The following is a 26,643-nucleotide window of genomic DNA, read 5'->3' on the forward strand; positions in this document are numbered from 1 at the left end:
GAGCCCCTCATTCTGGTGCTGTATGTGGATGACTTGATCATTACAGGTGCAGAGAGACTCATAGAGCACTGCAAGAGAGATCTTGCGGCGGAGTTTGAGATGAAGGACATCGGCTTGATGCATTACTTTTTGGGTTTGGAGGTGTGGCAGGAGGAGGGGCATTTCTTCTTGGGGCAGGGGAAGTATACTGTGGACATCCTTAGTAGATTCCACATGGAGGATTGTAGACCCATGTCGACACCGATGATCACCAACTGGAAGAAGCTTCATGCTTCGGATTCCGAGTTGGTGGATCCCACATTGTACAGGCAGCTGATTGGTTCCTTGATGTATTTGGTCAACACCAGACCAGATATCTGTTTTGCAGTCAACACGATGAGTCAGTTTATGTGTGAGCCTAGGAAGGTTCACTGGGTGGCTGCAAAACACATTTTGCGGTACTTGTAGGGGACAGTGGATTATGGTCTGGACTACAGGCAGGGAGATGGAGTGAGATTGGCAGGATACACTGATTCTGATTGGGCAGGTTGTGCTTCTGATAGGAAGAGCACTTCAGGGTGTTGTTTTGGGTTGGGTTCAGCAGTAGTGTCATGGTTCAGCCGGAAGCAGCAGTCAGTAGCACTGAGTTCAGCGGAAGCAGAGTATATGGCAGCCAGTCTAGCTAGTTGTGAGGCCATCTGGCTTCGCAAGATGTTGTTTGGCTTATTTGGTCAGCCTTTGAGACCTTCAGTGATTTACTGTGATAATCAGAGTTGCATTAAACTCACGGAGAATCCAGTATTTCATGACAGGTCAAAGCATATCGGAATCAGATATCATTTCATCAGAAACTATGTTCAGAAGGGAGCTGTGAAGCTTGAGTATATTTCCACTGATGAGCAGGTTGCAGATATTCTTACCAAAGCCTTACCACGGGGCAAGCATGTCTACTTCAGAGACAAGATGGGTGTGGTGAGGAACACCTTCCTCGGTAAGAGGGAGTGTTGAAATTTGGTACCGGAGGACAGGTGGTTCCCTAAGGCTTTGATCTTTGGCCTAGGGAAAAGTGTCCAAAAGAATTTAATTTTTCTCCTAAAGTAACTTTATAATTTTTATAAAGTTAAATCTAATTTGAAAGTGACTTTAAGTGATAAAGTTACTAAGTCTAATTTTAAAGTGACTTTATAAAGTCAATGAAAAATTAGAAAGGAAAAGTGACTTTGGAAATAAATGACTAAGTGGGTCTTTATTAAAGTGGGGTGAATTAAAAAATAGAAAGTGAGATTTAAATGAGCATTTAATCTCAGCCATTGATCTAAATCTATTTCAGCCATTGGATTTAGGGATCACCCAAAAGTCATTTAGGGTTGGGTTAAGGGAGGAAAAGGAGAAAAAAGATCATTCATTCTTTCATGAGCAGATTGGGAGAAGGAGAGCAAGAGAGCAAGGGAGATTTCTGGACAAGGAGGAGAAAGAGGCAGCAGTTTGGCACACACACCAAGGCAGCACTTCAGCAAATCCGAACAGCATAAAGAACAAGCAGAAAAAGGCAGTTTTTGTGAGCAAAATAGTGGAAAAATTAATTTTCAGCACGAATATCGAGGAGGCGATTTTCTGCACTTTTTCCGAGGGCTGTCCGCACAAGTCCGTACGGCTGACCGTACAGTCCGTACGGTCCGTACGGTCCGTACATCCGTACGTCCGTACAGTCCGTACATCCGTACGGTCCGTACAGCTCTTACAGCATTTTTCAGATTGTCGTTTGGGCTGAAAACAGATAAGTTTTGCTTGCTGGAAATTTCTGTTTTTGCTGAAATTTATTTGCTGAAAATTTTCTCTGTAAAAAGGCATTTTTCAGAAATAAAGAAGAGCTCTCAAACTGGTTTTCCCCAAGAGTTGTAGGGGGTTTTTCCAAGGTCAAGTTGACCAAAAATCACTGAGTTTAAATGTGTTTTAATGGCTGTTTTTAATTGCTGATTTTTATTTCTGCAATTTCCAGCATTCTGAAAAATTTCCAGAATTTGTGTTTTCAGCAATATTTATTTTTTCAATCTGTTAAATGTATGGCTATGGGAATGAGCATTTAACTACATGGGAGAAATAAGGTGAAACTGAAAACCGGGGTGGGAAACAGAAAATTTTACAGAGCACATCCGGTGCTACCAAAAATTAACAGTTGACTCCAATTCCACAAAGATCACTTAGAAGTCAAGCATCTGTAAGGCCTTTTGAGACTAGGGGTTGCCTTAACAAGGCATACTCTCAAACCCTATCCTCAAAGGGCCTCTTAGCCCTTCCTAGAGAGCCTATCTCCTTGCTTCTAAAGAAAGAAACCCATTTTGTTGAGTCTCTCTTGCGAATAGGCCTAGGAATCATTTATCTTATCATTGACCATATATTCTCGTGATTCCTCATATACCGGGACTCCTCCCATCGATGAAATTTCGTAAAGAGCAGGGAGCCTTAGCTGAGGTGACAATGGGCTATCGCTCCATTGTTGTCCTTGACCTAGTAGTTGCTCTATAGCAACCCATCCTAGGACCCCTACTAGTTTGAGCGGTAACAATGCCCAAAAGGGTTTTCCATACATGAAAATGACTCAATGACAAGCCCTAAAAGTACTCAATGGGTGCTTGAATTATAAATAAATTTACCTTGAGCTTGAAACCCATCAAGAATGACAATAATAAATCTTTTTCTCTTTACATCAAATACATAAATTCATGAGTACATATGTCATTATGAAGATCAAACCTAGTTACATATTTCAATAGGTTATGGCTGATCTATCTTGGTGAATTTATGGTACGTGAACATCCTCCATTATTACAAAACTGCAGCTTTCTTTATATGACTTAGGGTTCAGTAAAAAGATTACTGTAGATCTACTCTCTCTTATGACTTCAACAATCTCTAGAGAGAAAATACTTAACCCAAAAAAGGCTATAACATTGAAAAATTGAAGGAAATGCTGAGGTGAAAATATTCTTTAATACTTACAGATTCGCCACTCAGGTCCATAAAAGTTTGGGGTTTGGCAAGAAGAACTGGTGTATTACCAATATGGCCTACATAAAAAAATTATCTAATAAATTATAAAACCTCAGAAGAACCATGTAAGAAATAGATAAGCTAGAGGAAACTAGGCTCTTGACATATAATGATAATGTCCTTGTAGTTAAAGGTAAACAAGCAGGCAAGGGTTTTACAAATAAGCTTCAAAACAATTCCAAAGCTCATGCATAATTGCAAGCTCATAATCTGTCATCATTGAAAAGCATTCTGTGAAGAACAGCATCTACCTTTTCCACATAGTGCTTTACAAAGAGTTATGTTAATAGAAATCCCTTCCGTTTGAGCAATAGAATCAATCATCTCAAAGCCAACCTGAATGGAATATCAGATCAAAACAAAAGTTGCATTCTAAGTCCAGTCAATCAATGCAGAACTTCAGTAAAAACATGTAAATCAATTCGTCTCAAGTCAATCATAGAAATATGAAAATGAAAAGATTGGAAGTACATTATGCCTTGTGCCTTCAAACTTCTGCCCTGGATTGCCTAAACCAACAATTAGCCAGGGCTTTGGCCTATCATGCAAAGAACCATGAATGTATGAGTATCCCAGCTGTTGTAATGGACAAGAAACCATGCGTCTACAAGAGATTGCTTGTGTTTGACAAGGTATATGCCACATTTGGATGTACACTGCAAACATTAACACTCTGCCTGTCCTGACGTCATTCAACTCTGGCCAGTTTCAACACACGACAATGTATCATATATATGGTTGTGAGAAAAATAATACAAGGAACAAGATGATCAGACTGATTTGATAAGCTTCTAATGTGGAAATAATTTTCATCGTGTAAACAATTATGAAAAATTGTTGATAGTGATGGAAAACAAATCAATTAATTAGCTCTCATCCAAAATAGAATGACCAACATTTAAATGAAATTTAATCCATGCTTGAAAAGAAACATTATTTCCCTAACCTGTCCATAAATTGCAAGTAGAGATTTAGCCATTTATAGGAAATACGACATCTATGTATTGAAGGCCCCCAAATACCTAGTAGATAAAGTACACTATTGGTTGTCTCAAGAAGTATTTAAAACATTTATAAATGTGTTTTAGATTTATCATATAGAGGAAAAAATGATTCAAATATAGGTCAAAAAATATTTAAAACATTTATAAATGTCTTCTAGATTTATCATATAGCGAAAAAAAATGATTCAAATATAAGGTAAAAAAAATATCTAAAAAACAGAAAGGAAAAAAAAAAACGAAATTAAGTTTAACATCCGAAAATGACCAAAATAGGTCAAAGGGACTAGAAAGTACATCATGTCATAGTGCAATTTGGGAGTGCCAAATGCATCTCCTAGATACAAAAAGTAAGTAGGGAAAAAAACAAATGCAAGAGTAAACCATAGACAGAAGTATGAAATGAACAAGTTCATTTACTAAAGAAATATCCAACATAAAAAGGATAGATAACTGAAATCCACATAGGACAAAATATATAAATATAATGAATAAGATATGAATGATTACAATGACTACGTGACAGTATATATATACATTGATGGATCATGAGGTTGATGCATCATGTCCTTTCATTAGGTCATGTATTTAGTTAGGATGTCACACTTCAACTATATATACACATACAATGTTCATTACATTGCCTTCCCCTAGCTTTGTCCTCAAAGCATATTTAATGAAAGTAATGCCTTCTCATGCTTCTTTGTTCTTGTAGCTGTAGTTGTTGATGACAAAAGATGATGTTATCTTCTAAGCATTGAACAGAATTGTCAAATTTTAAGAGGGTCTCGTTACCCATCATGTCAGAAGGGGTACATACAAAAGTTTTGTAGTATATTTCACCACCATTGTAAGCACAAGGTCACAAGTCAAAAGAATTCTACCGACCATGTGAGCCTTTGTATTAGGCATCCTAGACCTATGTCTTATCGTTTGTATCTTCTTGTGTCGGTTGAACCATGACTAGTCCCTTGAAGTTCATCTCAGGTTCCTTCTGCCCTGTATAGGATTGGAGGGCCTTAGTTGGCATTACTTGAGGACTCATGGTTTTATAGGGGCCTCTTCTTGTAGGGGTGATCACAGGTATATGGGACAATCTAGCCCACATCAAAGTGCACCTATGTCTTACCACATGCTAGAGTCTATAAAGTTTGTAGGTGGCCCTGCATTTGGTGCAATATCCTTCAAACAGTTCTCATGCATGGCAGTCTCACATAGACAACTTTTCACAGTTCGGGAGACAATTTAGGATTCCTAATGCAAAGAGATCCCGAGAGTCAAAAAGTCAACCTAGTCTCAGATTGTTTAGCTTGATGAGAGGAACCCATGACACGTAAAAAAATTCCAAGCAATGGATGCAATGGCTAGTTACAACTTGGTTAGAGTTGGTCAAACAGGTCATACAAGTTTCCAAGTGGCAAATTAGGGTTAGCATTGGGCAGTTTGGTACATGCAATACATCAGAAGTCAACTACAGAATGTGAGGAACATAAGTGTCAAAATTTCCAGAATCTCCAAGGTCTTAGAAAACCAGAATAGGGGACTAATGATGTAATGTACCCAAAATAAAATGCACAAATTCTCTTCAAAATTTAAATTTTTCCCATTTAAGATTTTTGACAAACAGATGGCATGCAACTCTGTCATACACTTGGAAGAATATTATTAGCAAACACTCAGATTTTTTTATCAAACAGAATGGAGAACAAACTGGAATATTTGCAATAGCAACTACACTCCGATAATTTTTCACAAAACTGTCTCCATCATTTCATTAGCTGTAATAATAATTCTTTTACACAAATGCTGGAGTGGGGAAACCTGGAAATGTTTTTGACAAATGGCAACCTAGCTCGACCCTTCTAGAAATGATCACACCCTCCACAAGTTGAACAATTCAGTCCCGTTCCAATTGACAATTCGGCACCCTTCTGCAAATCTAGAAAATGAACTCAGCCCCCTAGTAACAATGAACTCAGCCCTCTGACAGCTGAGATTTTGGCCCTCTTTCACACTTCTGGAAAAGCACTCGGCCCTTTGAAGAAACTCGGCCCTGCACAAAGATTGATCCCTAGCAATGCCCAATTTAGCCTCAAGAAATTCAACTTTCACTTCAGAACTCGGCCCAAAAATTAGAGGAGAATTTGGCCCACAAAAAGCAAACTCGTCCTCTTCAGAAATTGAGTAGCTTGGCCCTGGAAGATTTTATGTACTCGGCCCCTCTTGAATACTTAGTCATTCAGCCTCTTCAAAGAATAAATTTCGGCCTTTGTGGGTGAACTCGGCCTCACTGACAATTCAGCCCTCTTCGGAAAAGCAACTTGGCCTTCACAAGAAACTTGACCCTTCTCTGCAAGAGTCTTCTCCCTACAATCAAAATTTAGCTCCTGAACTCCTGCAAGGGAATTAGCAATTAGTCCAACAAACAAAATCCCAATTAGGGTGGTGTTTTCGCCCAGATTGTACAGCCACCACAACAATGCTCAGGACGGGGGTTGTCACTTTGATCCCTACCCACTCCATTCTAGATGTCTCCCAACAGCAGGCTATGGGGTGTAGTCCCTATGGAATGAAGTGAAGCAAAGCAAGTCGAGAACCAACTTATTTGGGAGACACGGATGAGTGGCCGAGCCACTTGGTTGAAATTAAGCAAGATTATGATTAGATTAATTTTTCTATTATGAGACCAATGCCTTAATGGAGTCACAAATTCTTGCATCTTATAAATTGGAACCAAATGACCAGATGGACACCCGCTGCTTGAATGTTAGACTAACCTATATGATATGCAAATACTAGAACCTATGTGAGGTGTAGTGATCTTGATAAATTTTAGTTAAATGCTTAGTCTAAGTGTAACCTTCCCTTAACTATTTTGAAGTTGGGCTCCAAGGTAGGTTGTGGGAGGGAGGCTAACAGGAAGCAAGTTAGAGCCTGATTAACGATACCTTCTGTTAGGCTTCTATCACCCGATGCCTCTGGCACTACAAAGACTATGGCTTTGACGACTGCAAGGTCACCGTGTTAACCACCAAAGAGTTGTTGAGGCCCCTCAAGCTAGATAAGAAGGGCTATCGTATGTCTCTATCAACCTAGCTTATGCTAGGAGGTAAATTATTAATGCAAATTTAGATCTAGTATGCTTATGCAAGAGACTATGAGTAAGATTTATCTCGAGTTAAGATTTATCTTGAGTTAAGATTTTCTTAAGTTGTTTAAGTACTTAACTAAAATCCTTTTAAGAGTACTTAACAATAATGAATTGCAATCTTAGACAAGATAAAATGCTTAGAGATACAAGTGTAAACTTCAACAATATTCCACAAGATACCAAGTAACTCAAGATGCCAAATGCTTAAATTAGTCAATCAAAATGTTGATCACAGGTTTATGACAGTTTATACCAGCAAATACTACTTCAGAAAATTCAGATCTTATCAATGTTATGACAGCAATGCATAAACCACTTCAAATGATGAAACTTGTCCAACACATAAAACATAAAATTTCCAATTTGACCAGCAATGTAAATTACCTTGGTTAGATCTTTTTAAGATGATGTATTTCATAAAATTTCAGATTGATTTCTTGATTTGCAGCAGTAAACAAAGACAGATCAACAAGATAAAACTGCCAAAAATAGATGGCCAATATGCCCCAAAATAGCAAAATGCACTAGAACTTGAAAATTTCAATTTTAGGGCTTTTAGAGTGTTTGAGTCTATTAGTTTTTTGTAGCATCGGAAGTGCTCTAGCCCTGAAAATTGGTGGAGAGGCTAAGGCATATGAGTTCTAAAGAACCCAGAAACCGTTTGGTGAAATTCCAGCCGGATTGTATTTTATTAAATTAATTAATATTTTTAATGGAGTTCCTAAGTCTAAACTTAGGGAAATTAAAATATTAATGGGTATTAATCAACATATGGGTGAAAATGATCTAAAAGGCAGATCAAGTCATGTTTTAATCTTAGCCGTTCATTAGAGACTTAATCTCGACCGTTGAAGACTCAACAAGAAAAGTATAAAATGGAGGCTTGGAGTTCATTTGGAAACAGAGAGAGAGAGAGAGAGAGAATTGATCTAGAATTCAATTTTTGGGGCTAGGAAGTTGAGAAATTCGAACTAAGTGATCATTCAGTAGCTGAGGGGTAGAGAGAATCCGAGAGGACTTTCTGAAAAATACAGAACAGAGAGGCGGAGAGAGCTTGCAGAGAAACAGTGCAGTAGCCGGGAGAGCTGATGCAGAAAAGTTGCCTGTCACGCAAAATCCAAAACTGTCGAAACAGCCGGAACTGCAAGGAACTACAAGAACAACCAAGAGAGCTGACGCAAAGGGAAGAGACACTGACGCAGAGCCTGAAAGGCTGACACAAGGCCTACGCAGGGCCAACACAGAAATTGTCGGGATTAGCCGGTCTTGTGCCAGATCAGTCAGAATTTTGTCGAGTGAAGTGAGGTAAAACTCACTCGGATTTTCCGCCAATATTTTCTCTGTAAAGGATTGCTAGCTGAGCATCCTAGATTGTATTCAAATATTTACTGCCAAGAATAAGAATTCTCAGATCTACTGCACCGGTTTTCCCACATTGGGTTTTTTCTAGGACTATTGTGTCCTATGTATCTTGTTCTTTGCTCTATTTTTTGTTTCATGAGATCAAATATTTAATTAGTGTAGGTTACAGAAGTAATTTTCTTCAATATTCAGAAGAATAACTTGATGAATGTAATTTAAAAATCAAGTAGGTGAAGTAGATTCAGATTTGCTGCAGTATGAGTTCCTTCGAGTCTAGGAATTTTCACATGGTATCAGAGCATTGATTTTGAAACAGGGAGAGCAAATCTAGTGCTGAGCAGTGATGCCGAACGCTGCACTTCGCAAGAATTCGAATCCCCTTGAAGGGATTGCGCAGTCCTTGCTGGGAAGCAGATCTGAGGAAATCTCTCTCTGAGTGAGACGACAGAGAGGTACAATTCCAGTTCGTGAGTTTGCAGAGACAGAGGGAGTAACGCAGAGCCTCAGCGCAGTGCTTGATGGGTGCAGTTTCTATCAAGGCAGAAATCCGTTGTAAAAGAATGAAGACACGTCAAAGGGGAATTTTCTCCTCATTCGAACTTTCCGTCAGAAAGTTCAAATTTCTCACTTGCTGAGCAGCCGAGTAGTGCTAAGCAGTGACTAAAGGATTCAGTTCGACAAGTGGGTGAGATGGCATCGCATGGGCTCAGAGATCAGGACAGGTTAGACAGAGCCTCCAACTATGTCATATGGAATACCAGAATCTTAGTTGTTCTGAAGGAATATGATCTCGAGGCCTACGTCAAAAGTGTTGTAGTTGTTCCTGCTGAGAACGATCAAAAGAAGAAGTACAAAGCCGAGCAGGGGAGGTAAAGAGGCTCATTCTCGATGGAGTTCGAGATCATGTGGTCTCACACTTGCAGGGCAAGGATACAGCCCAAGAGATGTGGGAAGCCTTATTGTCACTATATGAAGGCTCTTTCGAACAATGGAAGATATTTAGAGAAGTTGCAGCGGACCTTGATGCAGAAAGGAGAAGGGGTGAACCTCTATCTTCAACGTCTTTAGGACACTAGAGACCAACTTGCTACAGTGGGGTCCACTCCTCAACCAACTGCGATGGTGAGGATAGCCCTGAATGGAGTCTCGGAAGAATGGCAAGTCTTTGTCCAAAGCATATTGGGCAGGGAAAGACTACCTTGATGGGAGGAGATGTGGGCAGTGCATCAACAGGAAGAGTTAAGGAGGGACTTAGTGAAGGTCAACCTCAATGGCAGTAGTGGGAGTGGCAGAAAGACAAAGGAGGAGGAGGAGGAGGAGAACGCAGCTCTAGCATCAAAGGGACAACAGAAGCCGAAGCGAAAGGACATTTCGAAGGTGAAATGTTTCAGTTGTGGCCAGATGGGCCACTATGCATCCCAGTGTCCCTTGAAAAAAAGGACAAGGATGAGAAACATGATCCTAAGGCTGCTTCAGCAAAGATTGACGAGGTTGAGTTTGCCATGAGTGCCCACGCATCTCCAGGCAGGAGATGGGGCGATATTGAGTTGCAGCTGGGAGGACTACATGTGGGAAGGATACTTGAGGAATCCACCTCTTGGATCAATTCCTTGCTACAGGAGCCCAAGTTTTAGCAGTAACAAGATGGACTTAGTGTCAAATGATGCAGTGGAGCATTTGAAGGACAGATGCAGTAGTTGGGGACCAGAGACTAATCAGCGTAGAGAAAGGTTGCCAGTAGTGCAATTGGCATAGTGCAGGAGTCCGCAGCAGCACAGAAGATTCAGAGGGTCAGAATCAGCAGGAGTCAGATTCCAACATTCATTGCATTATGTTGAACACAGTTAAGTTCAACTAATTTTTGATGTTTTTCAGTTGCTTCTCTCAACAACTGAGTTGCAGTACGGATGCAGTGTTGGTAGTGGCATTGCTAGCAGCATAGCAGACGTAGCGTTTGAGAGGGAGTTGTAGTACAAATGCAGGAGTGGCAGTGGGAGTGTCATGGGCAACAGTACAGTAGTAGTAGCAGCATAGTGTTGGTGGCAGCAGCAATGCAAAAAGGAGGTGCTTCATAAATAGAGCAGCATGTAGGTGAAAATTGTTGCTAGAGCACTTTCCTCGCTAAGAGCGAGTGTTAGTTTTTGGTAGCATCGGAAGTGCTCTAGCCTTGAAAATTGGTGGAGAGGCTAAGGTGTACGATTTCTAAAGAACCCAAAAACCATTTGGTGAAATTCCACCTGGATTGTATTTTATTAAATTAATTAATATTTTTAATGGAATTCATAAGTCTGAACTTAGGGAAATTAAAATATTAATGGGTATTAATCAACATATGGGTGGCAATGATCTAGAAGGTGGATCAAGTTATGTTTTAATCTTAGCCGTTGATTAGAGACTTAAGCTCGGTCGTTGAAGACTCAATAGGAAAAGTATAAAATGAAGGCTTAGGATTCATTTGAAAATACGGAGAGAGAGAGAGAGAGAGAATTGATCTAGAGTTCGATTTATGGGGCTAGGAAGCTAAGAAATTCGAACAAAGTGATCATTCAGCGGCTGAGGGGCAGAGAGAATCCAAGAGAAGGAATTTCTGGGTAATACAGAATAGCGAGGCGGAGAGAGCTTGCAAAGAGGCAGCGCAGTAGCCAAGAAAGATGGCGCAAAAAAGCTTCTTGTCACACAGAATTCAGAATTGTCAGAACAGTCGAGAGAGCTAGCGCAGAGGGCAGAGACGCCGACGTAGAGCCTGAAAGGCTGACGCAAGGCCTACGCAGGGGCAGCGCAGAAATTGCTAGTGTAAGCCAGTCTTATGCCAGATCAACTGGAATTCTGCCAGGTGAAGTGAGGTAAAACTCACTCGGATTTTTCGCCAGTATTTTATCTGTAAAGGATTGCTACATGAGCATCCTAGATTGTATTCAAATATTTACTGCCAATAATAAGAATCTCCAGATCTGCTGCACCGTTTTTACCACATTGGATTTTTCCGAGGACTATTGTGTCCAAAAACAAGTGTGTCCTATGTATCTTGTTCTTTGCTTTGTTGTTTGTTTCATGAGATCAAATATTTAATTAGTTTAGGTTGTAGAAGTAATTTGCTTCAATATTCAAAAGAATAACTTGATGAATGTAATTTAAAAATCATGTAGGTGAAGTAGATTCAGATTTGCTACAGTAGGGGTTCCTTTGAGTCTAGGAATTTTCAGAGACTCAAGAATTTTCAAAACTCATATGTTTATTACAGCAGTGAACTAACCACAAATCAGCAAACTAATCAAGTTTAAGATGATAACCAATATTTCCAAAAATAGAATAAAATTCCGGAAATTGAAAATTTTAGTTTTTGGCCTTTATTAAGTATTTGATTCAAAAATTTCAGATCTGTAGAAAATTTCAGTTATGTAGAAAAATCCAGAAAGCTTAAATGTTAGATATAGGCAAAAACTCAAATACCCAAGAGGCCAAATTTTGTTAAAATGAAGATTTTGCAATTTTAAATGACTTTGATCATTTAGTTTGTGATTTTAAGGCCTAATTATTGGTAATTTGTTTGTTGTAATAAAACTGCAAAAAACAAGGGTTTATAAGTCAAACCATAGGCCTAAGGCCTTGAAAATCCCACCATTGAAAATCGATGAAAACTTTGGGATCACTTTGCCGCTTGAAAAATAAGAATTTTGAGACCTTATTCCTACAAAACCACCAAGTATTTAGCTTTAAAACTTCAGCTTATGGTTTTGGGTCAATTTTGGGGCAAAAGAGGCCAAGACTTGGAGAACAAGGCTAAGGGAGGCAAATTTACAGGGATAAATGGGCTAGGAAAATAGATCGGAGCACAAGGATGAAGCATATGGCCTCAAAGGGCCAATGTTATGACTAATGAGGCTAGCATTTGGAAAATAGGGTATGGAGGCCTAGGGCAAGGCCTAAGGCATATGGCCTAAAGGCCAAGGAAAGGAAGCAGAGGAGTATGGAGAACTGAGGAGAGGGAGCGGAGGATGACGAAGGGCCAAGGAGGCCGAGGGGAGCTTAATGGAGGGAGGGCGAGGGGATGGAGGGTCGGGGAGGAGGAGAGAGAGGAGGCTGAAGCCTCAAAACCTCACAACAAGGCCCAAACAAGGCCCTAAACCAAGACGTTGAAGGGAGGGATGCTGACGCTGAGGCCTAGGAAGGAAAATCGGGGGCTAGAAGTCTCGAAAAGGTTGAAACCCTTGCTCAAAATAAATTATGCTTTACCTCCCTTGATTTTCCAAAAAAATTGTGGGAAACTTGCAAAAAAATTGTGGGAAACTTGCAAAAAAATTCTAAGAGACTAGATCTAACCCTCAAGGGCCTAGATCCAACTCTTTTCCCACTTGGTTTCTCGATCTAACCTGCAAAAATGAAAATAGAAACACCCAAACCCCAATATATACAAAAATAAAACTAAAACCCCAACCCAAATTAGAAAAATAATTTACAAAACTATTTATAAAATATATGTGGGTTTTCAAATGGATTTTGAAAAAATAGTTTTTATGATACTTTTTCCTTGAAAAAATGCCTTAAACGCTTTAGACAAATTAATGCTCACTATAGCTCAAGTAAAGATTCAATCCACCGTATAAAAACTAGAGATCCAAGCAAAGTAACTCTTGCCCACAGTCTGTGAACTTGGACACCAAGGATTGAGTACCTGAACACACTATATATTATCTCAAAATAATAATATAAAGCGCCACATAGGAAGCCCATAGTCAATACGTACCATAGATCAGTGACAAAAACACCTCGAGTTGCAACCCAAAGTCTTTTATTATAGTAGAAAAATAGTTCTTAGAGGGACAATAGTTTACAAAATGCTTCAACAACAATTCTAGCTAGACAGCAAGATGACTAGAGACTCAACTAGCTCTCTAATTTATAAATAAATCCTCCCAGTGGAAAAATAACGGCTAGTTTCTTTGATCCTTGTCAAAATAATCATGGTCATTGATAAACAATTCAAGATCTTTTAATCTTGGCCCTTGATTTTTTATTTTTGAGGAATTTTCGAATTTATCATTTAATTCCTTTTTAATTAGCTCAAAATTAATTATTTTGAGCTAATTTCCTTAAAAAATTGACTTTGACCTAACCACCAAGGTCCAAGGGTTCAAATTTTCCTGAAAAATACAACATTCCTTTGGTGGAGGACCTTTAATAATTGACTCTTTTAAAACCCACGAACTTTTCTATTTGGAGAATTTATTTTCCTAAGACAATTTAACTTAACTCTAATTAATTAGTCTTCTAGCTTAGGATTTAATTTTATTTTGTCAGGAAAAATAATTAATTTACACATCAGGGATTTAATTATTTTTCCAACCACCTAATACATATGATTTTTCATTTACAAGACTCAAAGAGGGGATACACATTTGTCTTAGACCCTCAAACCACATAACCCATCTGCGACTCAATATGATCTTTTTTTTTGCTAAAGTAAGCATAGGTCCTTCTATTCCATTTATAAGAAAAAGTTACATAATATACATATTGAGGAGCAGTTGCCCAAACAAATGTTGAGCCCCACAAAGCCTTTGTAATCGGTCCGTGGGCCCACAAACCGAGACTAGGGCCCATACAACCTTTCCACGTTACCACTATAGAACCAGCGATCTACAAGACCGTTCGATCATGCCCCGAAGATCTATCGGTCAAGATGTTATTTCGGGTTACCGTCATGCTCACACTTTAACAACTAACACGGACCCGAAAAGAAGAGTGAACCACCTTTAGAAACCATTTCGGGTCCGATTGGGGAGATAACCTCCAAGCAGTTTAACCACCCGAAATACACCAGATGCAGGCGATCTCGGAAGGACTGTACAACATGCGCGGAACTTAACTGCACCTTCAGACCCAAAGCCTGATAAAGACACCGCCTAATTGCATTTCGGGTCCGTTTGGAAGGTTAACCGTGTCAGGCCAGGGTAACTCCAGACTTGGCAGAAAAAACTGATTGATATATTTCATTAGGTAACTATTGTTTATATACATGAATGTGACTGATCAGTTCATCTTCTTGATGATTGTTCACATTCCGGGTACACCCAACCGCTGAGGATTAGGTGTCAACAATTCCCCCCCTTAATCTGAAGGGATGTTGGTGAGTCCAAGCATCGTTCTGAATCTTTCAAGCTTTTCTCTTCCAAGCGCTTTGGTGAAGATGTCTGCAATTTGCTCATTTGTGGAACAATGACGGAGATGGATTGTTTTGGCCTCAACATGATGTCGGATCAGATGATATTTAGTATTGATGTGCTTAGTACGATCATGGAACTTTGGGTTCTTGGCCAACTTTATTGCAGAGGTGTTATCAATCATGAGTGGAGTTGATTGTACTTGTTTTACCTGCAAATCTTCAAGAATTTTCCTGAGCCACACAATTTCTTTCGTTGCTTCAGCTGCTGCCACGTATTCTGCTTCTGTTGTGGAATCTGCTGGAACTGATTGTTTGCGTGATCTCCAGGAGACAGCTCCTGATCCAAGACTCATAGCATATCCTAAAGTAGATACCCCAGTTTCTTTGTCTCCATCGAAGTCTGAATCAAAGTATCCAATCAAGCTGAAGTCGTCCACCTGTGTATACTTGATTCCAAGGTCTTGAGTTCCCTTCAAGTACCTTAGAACTCTTTTTGCAGCAGACCAATGTCCCTCACACGGCTTTTGCATAAACCTGGAGAGGATTCCAACAACAAATGAAATGTCTGGTCTGGTAGTAGTGAGGTAGATGAGACTTCTTACAAGCTGTCTATACTTTGTTGCATCCTCAAATTCCTTTCCTTCAATAGATGTGAGCTTTAAGTTTTGTTCCATTGGAGTAGAAAGAGGATTGCACTCTGTCATGCCAAATCTGTTTAACAAATCTCCAATGTATTTCTTTTGAGAAAGAAATATGGATTTTGGATGTTGGGTTACTTCAATGCCAAGATAATAATGAACATAGCCCAAATCAGTCATTTCAAAACTTTTTCCTAATTCTTTCTTTATGGATGCAATATAGCTTTCATTGTTCCCTGTCATTAAAAGATCATCTACATATACCACAAGATATACAACTGTTTTGCCAACTTTCTTGACAAATAAAGTTGCATCATCAAGATCAAAATGATTGAAGTTGAGTTTCAGAAGATGCTCTGTTAGTTTTTCATACCAGGCTCGTGGTGCTTGTTTGAGGCCATACAAGGACTTCACAAGTTTGCATACTTTATGTTCATGTCCTTTCACAGCAAATCCTTTAGGCTGGGACATAAAAACATTCTCTTTTAGATCTCCATTCAAGAATGCAGTTTTTACATCCATTTGATGGACTTTCCAACCGTTCTGAGCAGCTAGTGCAAAGAGTGTCCGGATGGTGGCCCATTTTGCTGTGGGGGCAAAAGTTTCCTCATAATCGACCCCTTCCTTCTGTGCAAAACCTTTTGCCACAAGCCTAGCTTTGTGCTTGTCAAGTGAGCCATCAGCTTTGTACTTGTTCTTGTAGACCCACTTGCAGCCAATTGGTTTGGTTCCAAATGGAGGGTCAACCAGCTTCCAAGTGCCATTCTTTATGAGGGCATCATACTCCTTTTTCATCGCTTCTTTCCATTCATCATGAGAAGCAGCTTCTTTGAAGGAAGTTGGTTCAAAATCTGTAGACAAGTTCAATTCACAATCATAAGTAACATCCATATCAACAGGTGAATTAGAGTCATCTACATCACCTCCATTTTGTCGATTTGAATTTCTGGTTCCTGTTTTTCCAATTTCATCAGGATGAACACTTTCAAGTGTTTTTGTCAGCCACTTTGGGGGACCTTTCTGAGATGGTCGAGGCTGCTTTGTTGATTGAGTTGGGACTGAATCAAGATTGAGTCTCCCAATTCTATCAATTACATCACTTAAAGGATCATCCGGCGTTGGATTTTCATGCAGGGGAGATTGTTCTTCAGAAGAAGATTCCACATGTTGATCTAGTATAGGAATCCCCCCTTCAAGATGTGGAATCTGATTATCAAACTCTTGAAATGATTTCGTTTTTGTGAATCTATCCAAGCGATCAAGTTGCCGCTCAACAACACTGTCAGATTTGGATGATTCAAGAAAAATGACATCTCTAGATACAACAAACTTTTTATTTGCTTCATCATAGAGACGGTATGCTTTAGAGGTGTTTGAATACCCCAGGAAGATACACTTACGACTTCTAGCACCAAGTTTGTTTCTATGTACCTTTGGTATTAAAGCATAATAGGTGGAACCAAAGATCCTGAGATGTTTTACCGAAGGAACATGTCCATACCACAATTCACAAGGAGTCTTGTTTCTTATAGAACTAGATGGACATCTATTCTTTATATATGCAGCACATAGAACAACATCAGCCCAAAACATTATCTTTACATTTTTGAAGAAAAGCATGGATCGTACCATATTCAAGATTGTTCTATTCATTCTTTCTGGTACACCATTCTATTGGGGATTATAAGGTACAGTTGTGTTAGGATATTCTGACACATAGGAAATAGTTAAGTTCAACTTGGTCTAGTATAGAGTTAGGTATAGAGTTAGGTAAAGTGTGTTTCTTTACCGTTGTACATTTTGTAACTTACAATCCGACGGTCACGATATGTAGTGATCCGACGGTTCATTCTCTCCTCGGTATTACCGACACTTGATCCGTGGCTTGACACCCGATTGGTCCATGAGTTCTATTTAAAGCGCATGGAGGGTCATTGTTCGGGTAATCCGTGCATGAGAGAAGCTTATGTAAATTTTCATTCTTTGATTAATAAATTGCCTGTAGTACCCACGTTGGGACAGGCCGTGGACTGTTTCCCTCTTTGAGGGTTTTAACCACGTCAAAAATACTGGTGTATTGATCTGTGATCTGGTTGTGAGCGGTGTCCTTTTGGTATTCTTTCTGAGGAACTTACCCTGTAAATTCCTACATGGTATCAGAGCTATTTGAGGGCCGCGTCCGTTGGTGATCCAAATCTGAAGCCGGTAGAACTGCATGCGGCTGTCGTTTCCTAGATCTGCTGTTTCTGACTGCTTTCGGGCCGAGAGGACTGCTCTGTTGCGTTCGGAGCATCTGTTCCAGTGAGGAACCCCTTTCGTTTCACGCGAAAAGGTTTCCGGTAGCCCTAGCTGCGTCATTTTTCAGATCGGGAGGTATACAGTGTTTTTTGCAGTTTACTGTTATTTTCTCTCTGCTTATTTCGGTTTCGGTTTATTTAGCCTTTTTTTTAACCGGATCTATACCTTTCATTTCTGCGTATGCTCTTTGCCCTGCGACTCTGTGCGATCTGGGCAAATCAGAAACAGAAAGGAAGGATTTTTCTCATGCGTATGCTCTTTTCCCTGCACCTTAGTGTGATCTCGGAAAATCAGAAACATTGAGAAAAATATTTAGTTTTTCGGCTAAAGCTAACTTTGAGATTTTTTTTTAAATTTCTAGTTTTTTGGCTAAAGCTAACTTCGAGCCGCAAGGTTCGTTTTTCTTTGCATATTCGTGTTGGGTTTTGTGTTTTGTGTTTTGTAGGGAAAAAGAGCTTTCTCAAGGCAAGCACGCAAACCAAGGCCCCCCCCCCCCCCCTCTCTCTCTCTCTCTCTCAAATTTTTTGTATAGATCAATTGGTTCAAAGCTATTTTAAGAGAGTAGAGGTCTTGGGTTCAAGTCTCCATTTTGTGGGGGCGGATTTTTTCATTCCCGCACATTCGCGCACTTTGCCGGCAACGTCAACAATTTTTTTTCAAAAAGCCATAACTTCTTCATCCGGAAGCCTTTTTCAGAGCCGTTTTTTTTAAAACCGCCTATTTTTTCGAGATCTATCCATTGGAACACTTACTTTCAGCATCTTCAGCTTCAGTTTTTTTAAAAAAAATGGAAAGTCCATGCCAAGTCATTCTTGACAGCACTAACTACTTCCAATGGGTAGCCTACATGGAAGATTTACTTAGAAGTAAAGGTCTCTTCAGAATAGCCACAGACCAAGAGAAGAAACCAAAAGATGAAGACAAGGCTGCAAAATGGGAAAATAGACAAGATCAAGCACGTGGTTTGATAGGGATGTCTATTTCTCCTGATCTTAGATTCCACATTGCAGAACTTGAGACTCCTCATGAAGCATTAGAAAAACTCGCTAAAGTTTTTGGGATTAAAAATGAAATTAGAGCCCATCAACTTGAAAATGAGTTGCTTACTTTGGATCCTAATAATTTTTCTTGCATTGAAGATTTCTTGTCCAAATTCAAGACCCTTAGATATCTCTTGGAAGGTGTTAAAGTTAAGAAAGAAGATGGTAACCTTATTTATTCCATCCTTACTAAGTTGGGACCAGCCTACTCTGTATTTGTTTCCACTTTCCATTCTACAAGGGAAGCTTTCATTTGTCAAGGAAAAGACTACAAGGCCCCTTCCTTTGACTCCTTTTGTGATTCCTTAATAAGAGAACAAGAAAAACTCTTACACCTTGGTCTTCTTAATCTTGGAAACTCTTCCACGAAAGCGTTAGCCGCCCAGCAGCAACCAAATTCAAAGAATCCTAAGAAGTCATATCCTCAAAAGAATGGTCCTAAACCAACTCAGCCTCAAAATGAAAGATCATTTCAGCAAAATGATAAGACCAATAAAAACAAATGGAAGAAGACTGATAGACATTGTAACTTTTGTAATCGAGATGGCCACTTAGAATCTAAATGCTTTAAGAAGATGGAAGCCTTGGAAGCCGCAATGAAGAAACATAACATCCATGTGGAGCCTACTTCAACTTCAACTTCCGGAATGGCACTTTCTGCATGTCGTTGTCAATCATCTCAGTCTGGTTATGCATTAAATGTATCTTCTTCTTCTTCTCATTCTCATGAGTGGCTCATTGATTCTGGAGCCTCTTATCACATGGCCAAAAACCAAGCCATGTTTTCTTCTTTAAATGATTGTAACACCAAAAATATATATGTTGGTGATGATAGATCTCTTAATGTTGTAGGGACTGGAACTGTTCATCTAGACAATGGTCAGTTTAATGATGTATTATGTGTTCCAACCTTATCCTGCAACCTTCTATCTGTCTATCAGATAACTCATTCAGGTGAAGGTAAAATTGTTGAATTTTCACCTCATGATGTTGTAATCAAGGATCTAAAAGATCCTAAACAGATTCTAGCTACTGGTCTTGCTGATGATTCCACAAGGTTGTATAAGTTTCACAACTTTGGGTCATCAAATCTTCCCTCAGTATTTGTTGCTCATAATGATGAAGTGAGCAAACTTTGGCATGAGCGATTTGGTCACTTAAACTATCGCTCCCTTCAGCATCTATGTAAAGAAAATATGGTGACAGGTCTTCCTATGGTATCTTGCAGAGATGGTGTTTGTTCCGGATGTGTACTCGGAAAACATCATCGGGACAGTTTTGACAAACGTGCCTCTTGGCACGCCTCAGCCCCTTTACAGCTTGTGCACAGTGATTTATGTGGTCCTCTTCCTGTTGCTTCATTCTCTGGCTGCAAGTACTTCTTAACTTTCATTGATGATTTCTCCAGACGCACTTGGGTATACTTCTTAAAACTCAAGAGCGAAGTATTTAACACATTTTTGGCCTTCAAAGCCTTTGTTGAAAAACAATCTGGACATCAAATTCTTAAGCTAAGAACTGATAATGGTGGAGAATATGTTAAAAACACATTCATCAACTTTTGCACCGAAAATGGAATTCAAATGCAACATACTGTTCCATACACTCCACAACAAAATGGTGTAGCTGAAAGGAAAAATCGCACCTTAAAGGAAATGGCTAATTGTATGCTGCAATCTAAAGGACTCAGTCTTAGTTTTTGGGCCGAAGCAATTAATTGTGCAAATTATATAATCAATCGCACTCCTACTAAGGTTCTAGAGAATATCACTCCAGAAGAAGCTTGGAGTTCCATTAAACCAGATGTAAGTCACTTTCGTGTGTTTGGAAGTGAAGCATGGGCCCATATTCCAGATGAAAAGCATAAAGCTTTAGAACCTAAGAGTGAGAAATGTACTTTTGTTGGATATTCTGAAGATGTAAAAGGTTATAGACTTATTCCATTTAAGTCCAAAAATGTTATCATTAGAAGAGATGTAAAATTTGATGAAAATAAATCGGCCTGCGAGCCTAGTCCGGCGGATGTGCCACCTCTTCCTATCTCTTCTACTTTTGAAAACATTTCTTCTTCAGATGATGAAAGCGAGGATGATAATCCTCCCCCACCTTCTCAGGATCCTCAACTTCCAAGATGGGTCCGTGCTACTCGGGATGCAGCAGGTGATCTTGCCGGTGATCCTACAGATCAGCGACGTACACGTTCTCAGTTTGAAAGAGCCTCTTCTTTACTGGCTCAAGCTCCAGTAAATCATGATCCTGACACTTTTGCAGAAGCTTCAGGCCATCCACATTGGGAAGCAGCTATGAATGAAGAATATCATTCATTGATGACAAATGATACATGGGATCTTGTTCCTCTACCAAAGGGACGCAAACTTGTTAGATGTAAATGGGTTTACAGAACCAAGTATGGACCAGATGGGAAAGTTGATAAACATAAAGCTCGTCTCGTTGCTAAGGGCTTTTCACAGGTTGAAGGCATTGACTACACTGAAACCTTCTCCCCTGTTGCCAAAATGAACTCTATCCGCCTTGTTCTTTCCCTTGCTGCCTCTTTAAAATGGGAAGTCCATCAGATGGATGTTAAATCTGCCTTCTTGCATGGGGACTTGCAGGAAGAAATCTATATGGAACAACCCATTGGCTTCATACAAACAGACTCCAGCCTTGTTTGTCGACTTAAGAAATCCCTTTATGGCCTCAAGCAAGCTCCTCGGGCTTGGTATGCCAAAATGGATAGCTTTCTTTTAGAATCTGGCTTTTCTAGGTGTCATTCTGACAATACTGTCTACACCAAGAAAGTGGGCAACTCTCTTATCATCCTTGTTCTTTATGTTGATGATCTTATTCTTACTGGTAGTGATCCCAACCTTATAAACCATGTGAAGTCCAGCCTTAAAAAGAAATTTGAAATGACAGACTTAGGACACTTACACTATTTTCTCGGTCTTCAAGTCTTGCAATCCAAGGAGGGTATTTTCCTTTCCCAGTCCAAGTATGCTTGTGATATTCTTCGTCATTTTCACATGGAAGACTGTAAGCCAGCCCCTTCTCCCTTTCAGTCTGGAGTCAAACTTTCAGTCTCTTGTACTTCTCCTGAAGTTGATGCTACCTTATACCGTCAACTTGTAGGAAAACTCTTGTATTTAACCCATACTCGTCCTGATCTTTCCTTTGCTGTTGGCCTTGTTGCTCGTTTTATGCAAAACCCCCGTGAAAGTCATTGGAAAGCAGCTAAAAGAATACTTCGTTATGTTCGAGGTACAGTACAGTTTGGGATTCATTACAGTGCCAAAGCAGCTCCTCTGTTAGTTGGTTTCACTGATTCTGATTGGGCTGGTGACCCTGATGATCGGAAGTCTACTGCCGGTTATGTCTTCACTCTTGGTTCAGGACCTATTACATGGGCTTGTAAGAAACAGGCTGCCATTTCTCTTTCGTCAGCAGAAGCAGAGTATCGTGGTGCCGTGGAAGCTAGTAAGGAAGCCTTGTGGCTTCGTCAGATCCTATCAGAGTTTGGCTTTGAGCAGCAGCATCCAACCACACTTTGGTGTGATAATCAAAGTGCCATTCAGCTATGCAAAGATCCAGTCCAGCATCAGCGCAGCAAACACATTGAACTACACATGCACTTCATCAGAAAGCTCATTCATGACCATGTTCTTGAAGTGCAATATTGTTCAACAGATGATCAGGTTGCAGACATCTTCACAAAGGCTCTCACAGAGGCGAAGTTCACTAAACTTCGATATATGCTTGGAGTTCAGGAAGTTGTCACTAAGGGGGGATAGGCTCTAGTGCCTCCTTCCTTCTCCTATTGTGTCATATTTGTAAATCCTTCAATCCTATCCCAAGTTGTTCTTAAGGGGGGATGTTAGGATATTCCGACACATAGGAAATAGTTAAGTTCAACTTGGTCTAGTATAGAGTTAGGTATAGAGTTAGGTAAAGTGTGTTTCTTTACCGTTGTACATTTTGTAACTTACAATCCGACGGTCACGATATGTAGTGATCCGACGGTTCATTCTCTCCTCGGTATTACCGACACTTGATCCGTGGCTTGACACCCGATTGGTCCATGAGTTCTATTTAAAGCGCATGGAGGGTCATTGTTCGGGTAATCCGTGCATGAGAGAAGCTTATGTAAATTTTCATTCTTTGATTAATAAATTGCCTGTAGTACCCACGTTGGGACAGGCCGTGGACTGTTTCCCTCTTTGAGGGTTTTAACCACGTCAAAAATACTGGTGTATTGATCTGTGATCTGGTTGTGAGCGGTGTCCTTTTGGTATTCTTTCTGAGGAACTTACCCTGTAAATTCATACAAGTTGTTTGATGTTTGATTCCATGTTGGCGAAGATAGTTGTCAAATTCATTTGATGTATATTCTTTTCCATTATCAGTGCGAATAGACCCAATATGAGATTGTGCATCATTTTCAATCCATTTATGAAAATTCTTGAATGTTTGAAAAGCATCAGATTTGTTCTTCAATAAATAAACCCAACACATTCTGGTGTAATCATCAATAAATGTCATGATATATTTATTTCCATTTGCAGAAGGAACAGGCATTGGACCACATAAATCTGAATGAATGAGTTCAAGCTTTCTATGTGCTCTTGAATGTGAATCATGAAAAGACTGTTTGCTATGCTTTCCTAGAATGCAAGCATCACAAACCCAACACTGAAATCTTGCTGCAAACCCTAGTTCTGCGCGTTTTTTCTCCTCTTCCAGTTCGATCCTTACACTCCGACTCAATATGATCTAGTAAACCAAGTGATTTTGTAATAAAATAATTAAGCCAATTAGCTTAAATTATTCTCAAACCACTTTTACATCAGACTCGACTAAAACACTAGGACTCACCTAATAATCCGACAATAAATTTCACCCTGGCTTTGGGGATTTAAGTTGGAGGGAAAAAACTCTTATGATTAGCCGTGTCAAAAAACACATGTAATGGGATGGCCATGACACATGGACTGCTGATATGTGATATGATACTTGTTGAAAAAAAGTTGGTACTTTCACTTCCTTGGAACTTTGACATATTCAGTGCAACATGTGGGAAGGAATTTCCATCGAAATTGACAGGACCGTAAAACAGATGTAAAAAAAGTAAAGGAGTTTTTATCTTGAACGTAAAAACAGTAAAGGAGTTTTTATCCTGAACTTGTAATTAATTTCCTGAAATCTTACAAAATTAACTAATAGAACTGCTGAGGGTACCTACCTGTGCACCTGAGGTTGATGATGCATCCAGCTACCTTGCTTCGGTTACCAAAAGACTGAATCCACCCAGCGAAACTGAGCAGAACCTTGCTACTCAGTCCAGTAAGCTTCTTAGTTGAAGCAGACTGTTCCCCCATGCCCAGAAACCTCAGAACAATCCGCGCTCTTCCTGTGGGTAATTTCAGTTTATGATGTCCTTCCCCTTCAATTTCCTTTTCCTCCGTTATTTTCCTTCCTTTCCCCCGGTCCCCCTTCTAAAATTCTGCTCCGTGGTTTTTATCTGGTTTCTTGGCGGTGGCCGCTCTTCCCCAGTAGCCCACTGCTTAGTCTCCTGGTGACACCCTTCCATGTCACGTATCATCTCCCATATTTCTTTTTAAGGTCACGTATATATATACTTTATGATTTAATAAATTGCATTTCTTTATGTTTTATTTAAGTACTCCTTTTAATATAAAGATTATAACATTATACTAAGTACCCTTTTAATTAATTTCTTATATATATTTTTAATCATTTTATTAATTTATTAATATAATTTTTATTAATAATCTGAAATATATAATTTATATAGCCCTCTTTTAGTATTTACCCATTAATCATGATACATTAAGCAATATGGGTGTTGATGGATGAGTAGAACCTCTATTCGAAGAAGTGTCATGATATTTAGTACTTATAGTTAGTTTAGTATATAAATACTAGTGCGGTGTATGCGACACATGCATATGTAGCTATCATATGCATGCATCGTATGCCTGCTTCTCTATATTTATAGATAGGTCGTTACAGAAATTGGGAGACTAGCTAGGGTGGCAAGGAAATCCATTGAAACTAGGGTGAGGATCCCTCCCTCCTTTTATGATTCCTCATTGAGCAACTTCTAGAAATTTATTTTTATTTTGTTATTGAGTTGACCTATTTGCCACCATTTTACCAAAATACGAAATATCAAAATTACCTTTTTGCCACCTTTTTACCAAAATTACAAAAATTTGCAAAAATACGCTTGTTGCTCAAAATAATGGGAACATTATAGTCCTCCCCACCAAAATTGCTTTCCCTCAAGCAATTTAAATCCTAGATGTTGCAAAATTTGTTCTCCCTCCCAAGTCATATCCTTTGGGGGTTAATCCTTCCACTGCATAAGATATTTTTTGATAACCCTTCTTCTCAATTTCCTCTCCCATACCTCCAATATCTCCTCAGGAATTAGTACTATGCCCCTCTTCATTTGAGGGAGGCAACTAGGATGAAGTAGTGATCTGTTGTCCCACTCTTTTCTTCAGGTAGGAAACAAGGAAAACATTGTGCATCTTGCTTCCTTTTGGAAGCTCCAACTCATAGGCCACTTCTCCTATCTTTGTGATAATCCTATAGGGTCCATAATATCGTGGCTTGAGCTTCTCTACACCCTTCTTCTTGATGGAGGATTGCCTGTATGGCTGCAAATGCAAGTAGCCTTTGTCCCCCACCTCGAAGCTTCTCTCTACCCAGTGTCGATCTAGATAAAACTCCTGCCGGTTTTTGAGTTGTGCATAGGTTGTACTTGAGTGCTTTGAGGATATCCTAGCACTCTTGGACCCAATCTCTAGCCATTGGGGCCCTACTGTCACCAAACACCATATCAGCAAGGGGAAATGCATCATAGTAGTACAACGCTTTGAACGGTGACATCCCAATCGACATGTGGTATGAAGTGTTGTAACAATAATCACCCAAATGGAACCACTTGACCCACGCACTCTATTGCCCCGATACATAATTTCTCAAGCACCTCTTGAGCCATTTGTTTACTATGTCTGTTTGTCCATCTGTCTGCGAGTGATAGCTCATACTAGGGGTGAGCTTTGTTCCCACTAAGAAGAATAGCTCCTGCTACAATCCACCCATGAATCTGCTATCTCGATCACTAACTATGGTCTTGGTTAGACCGTGCAACCTAAAAATCTCCCTGAAGAACAGCTCTGCTACCTGGGACATTGAACTCTGAAGCGACAAAACTCAAGAGTAATTGTGCTTAAAATGTATAATACACAAATGTATTGAAAGTAATATTTTTTTATTGATAAGTTGATAGTACAAGTATGGTTGAATGTTACAATGAAGGCCTCATTATATACTTACGTAGGTGACCCTTCATAACTGGGCATGTCTTTTAAACATGCCTTTCCATTTTAACTCATGACTTATAAATAATCATTACTACGATTATTTATTATTTATATTTATTTGTATTTATTTTATTTTATATAAATTATATTCATAACATTGCCCCTCTTCAAAAAGCTTTGTCCTCAAAGCTTAATTGCAGGCAATTTCCTTCACCTTGTGCACTCATGTTGGCACGTATAAGTGGTACTATTGAGCTTAATCCATTTTCCTCTCGCCATTTTTATTTTTAATTATTTTATTATTATTATTTTTTTTTAATATATTAATTATTATTATTATTATTATTTTAAAGTGACTATACAAAATTATTATAATATAGCTTTATAATTTAATAAAGTTAAATTATAATCATTTTATAAAGACTTTATAACTTGTTAATTTGTTAACCGTCGTGTCTTTCTGTCGTAACAATACAGTCATTGTGCTGGTGATCTTGGGGCCAAAATGATAATGCCGCAGCACTCCCGTGCTCAAACGTCGTTGACCCTTCGGAGATCGGCATCAGTACCAATAACTGCAGAACCACCACATGTGGCAACTGCCTTCT

At 39.3% G+C, this 26,643-nt stretch overlaps 1 protein-coding gene across 1 annotated transcript in view; it reads right to left on the reverse strand.

Annotated features, from left to right (window-relative positions):
• The window catches only part of LOC149185620 (uncharacterized), a 157,579-nt gene that overhangs the window by 31,679 nt on the left and 99,257 nt on the right, over positions 1-26,643 (reverse strand). The window contains exons 2-4 of the mRNA XM_089409099.1: positions 3,502-3,728; positions 3,282-3,366; positions 2,980-3,047 (exon numbers count right to left, since the gene is read on the reverse strand). Of these exons, the coding sequence (XP_089265225.1) occupies positions 2,980-3,047; positions 3,282-3,366; positions 3,502-3,696 (348 nt within the window). The 5' untranslated portion in view covers positions 3,697-3,728. The remainder of the gene's footprint in view (positions 1-2,979; positions 3,048-3,281; positions 3,367-3,501; positions 3,729-26,643) is intronic.

Source organism: Pinus tabuliformis, chromosome 3_1, assembly GCF_031772625.1.
Source record: "Pinus tabuliformis cultivar Carrire ecotype Pingquan chromosome 3_1, CPIR1, whole genome shotgun sequence".
Lineage (NCBI taxonomy): Eukaryota > Viridiplantae > Streptophyta > Pinopsida > Pinales > Pinaceae > Pinus > Pinus tabuliformis.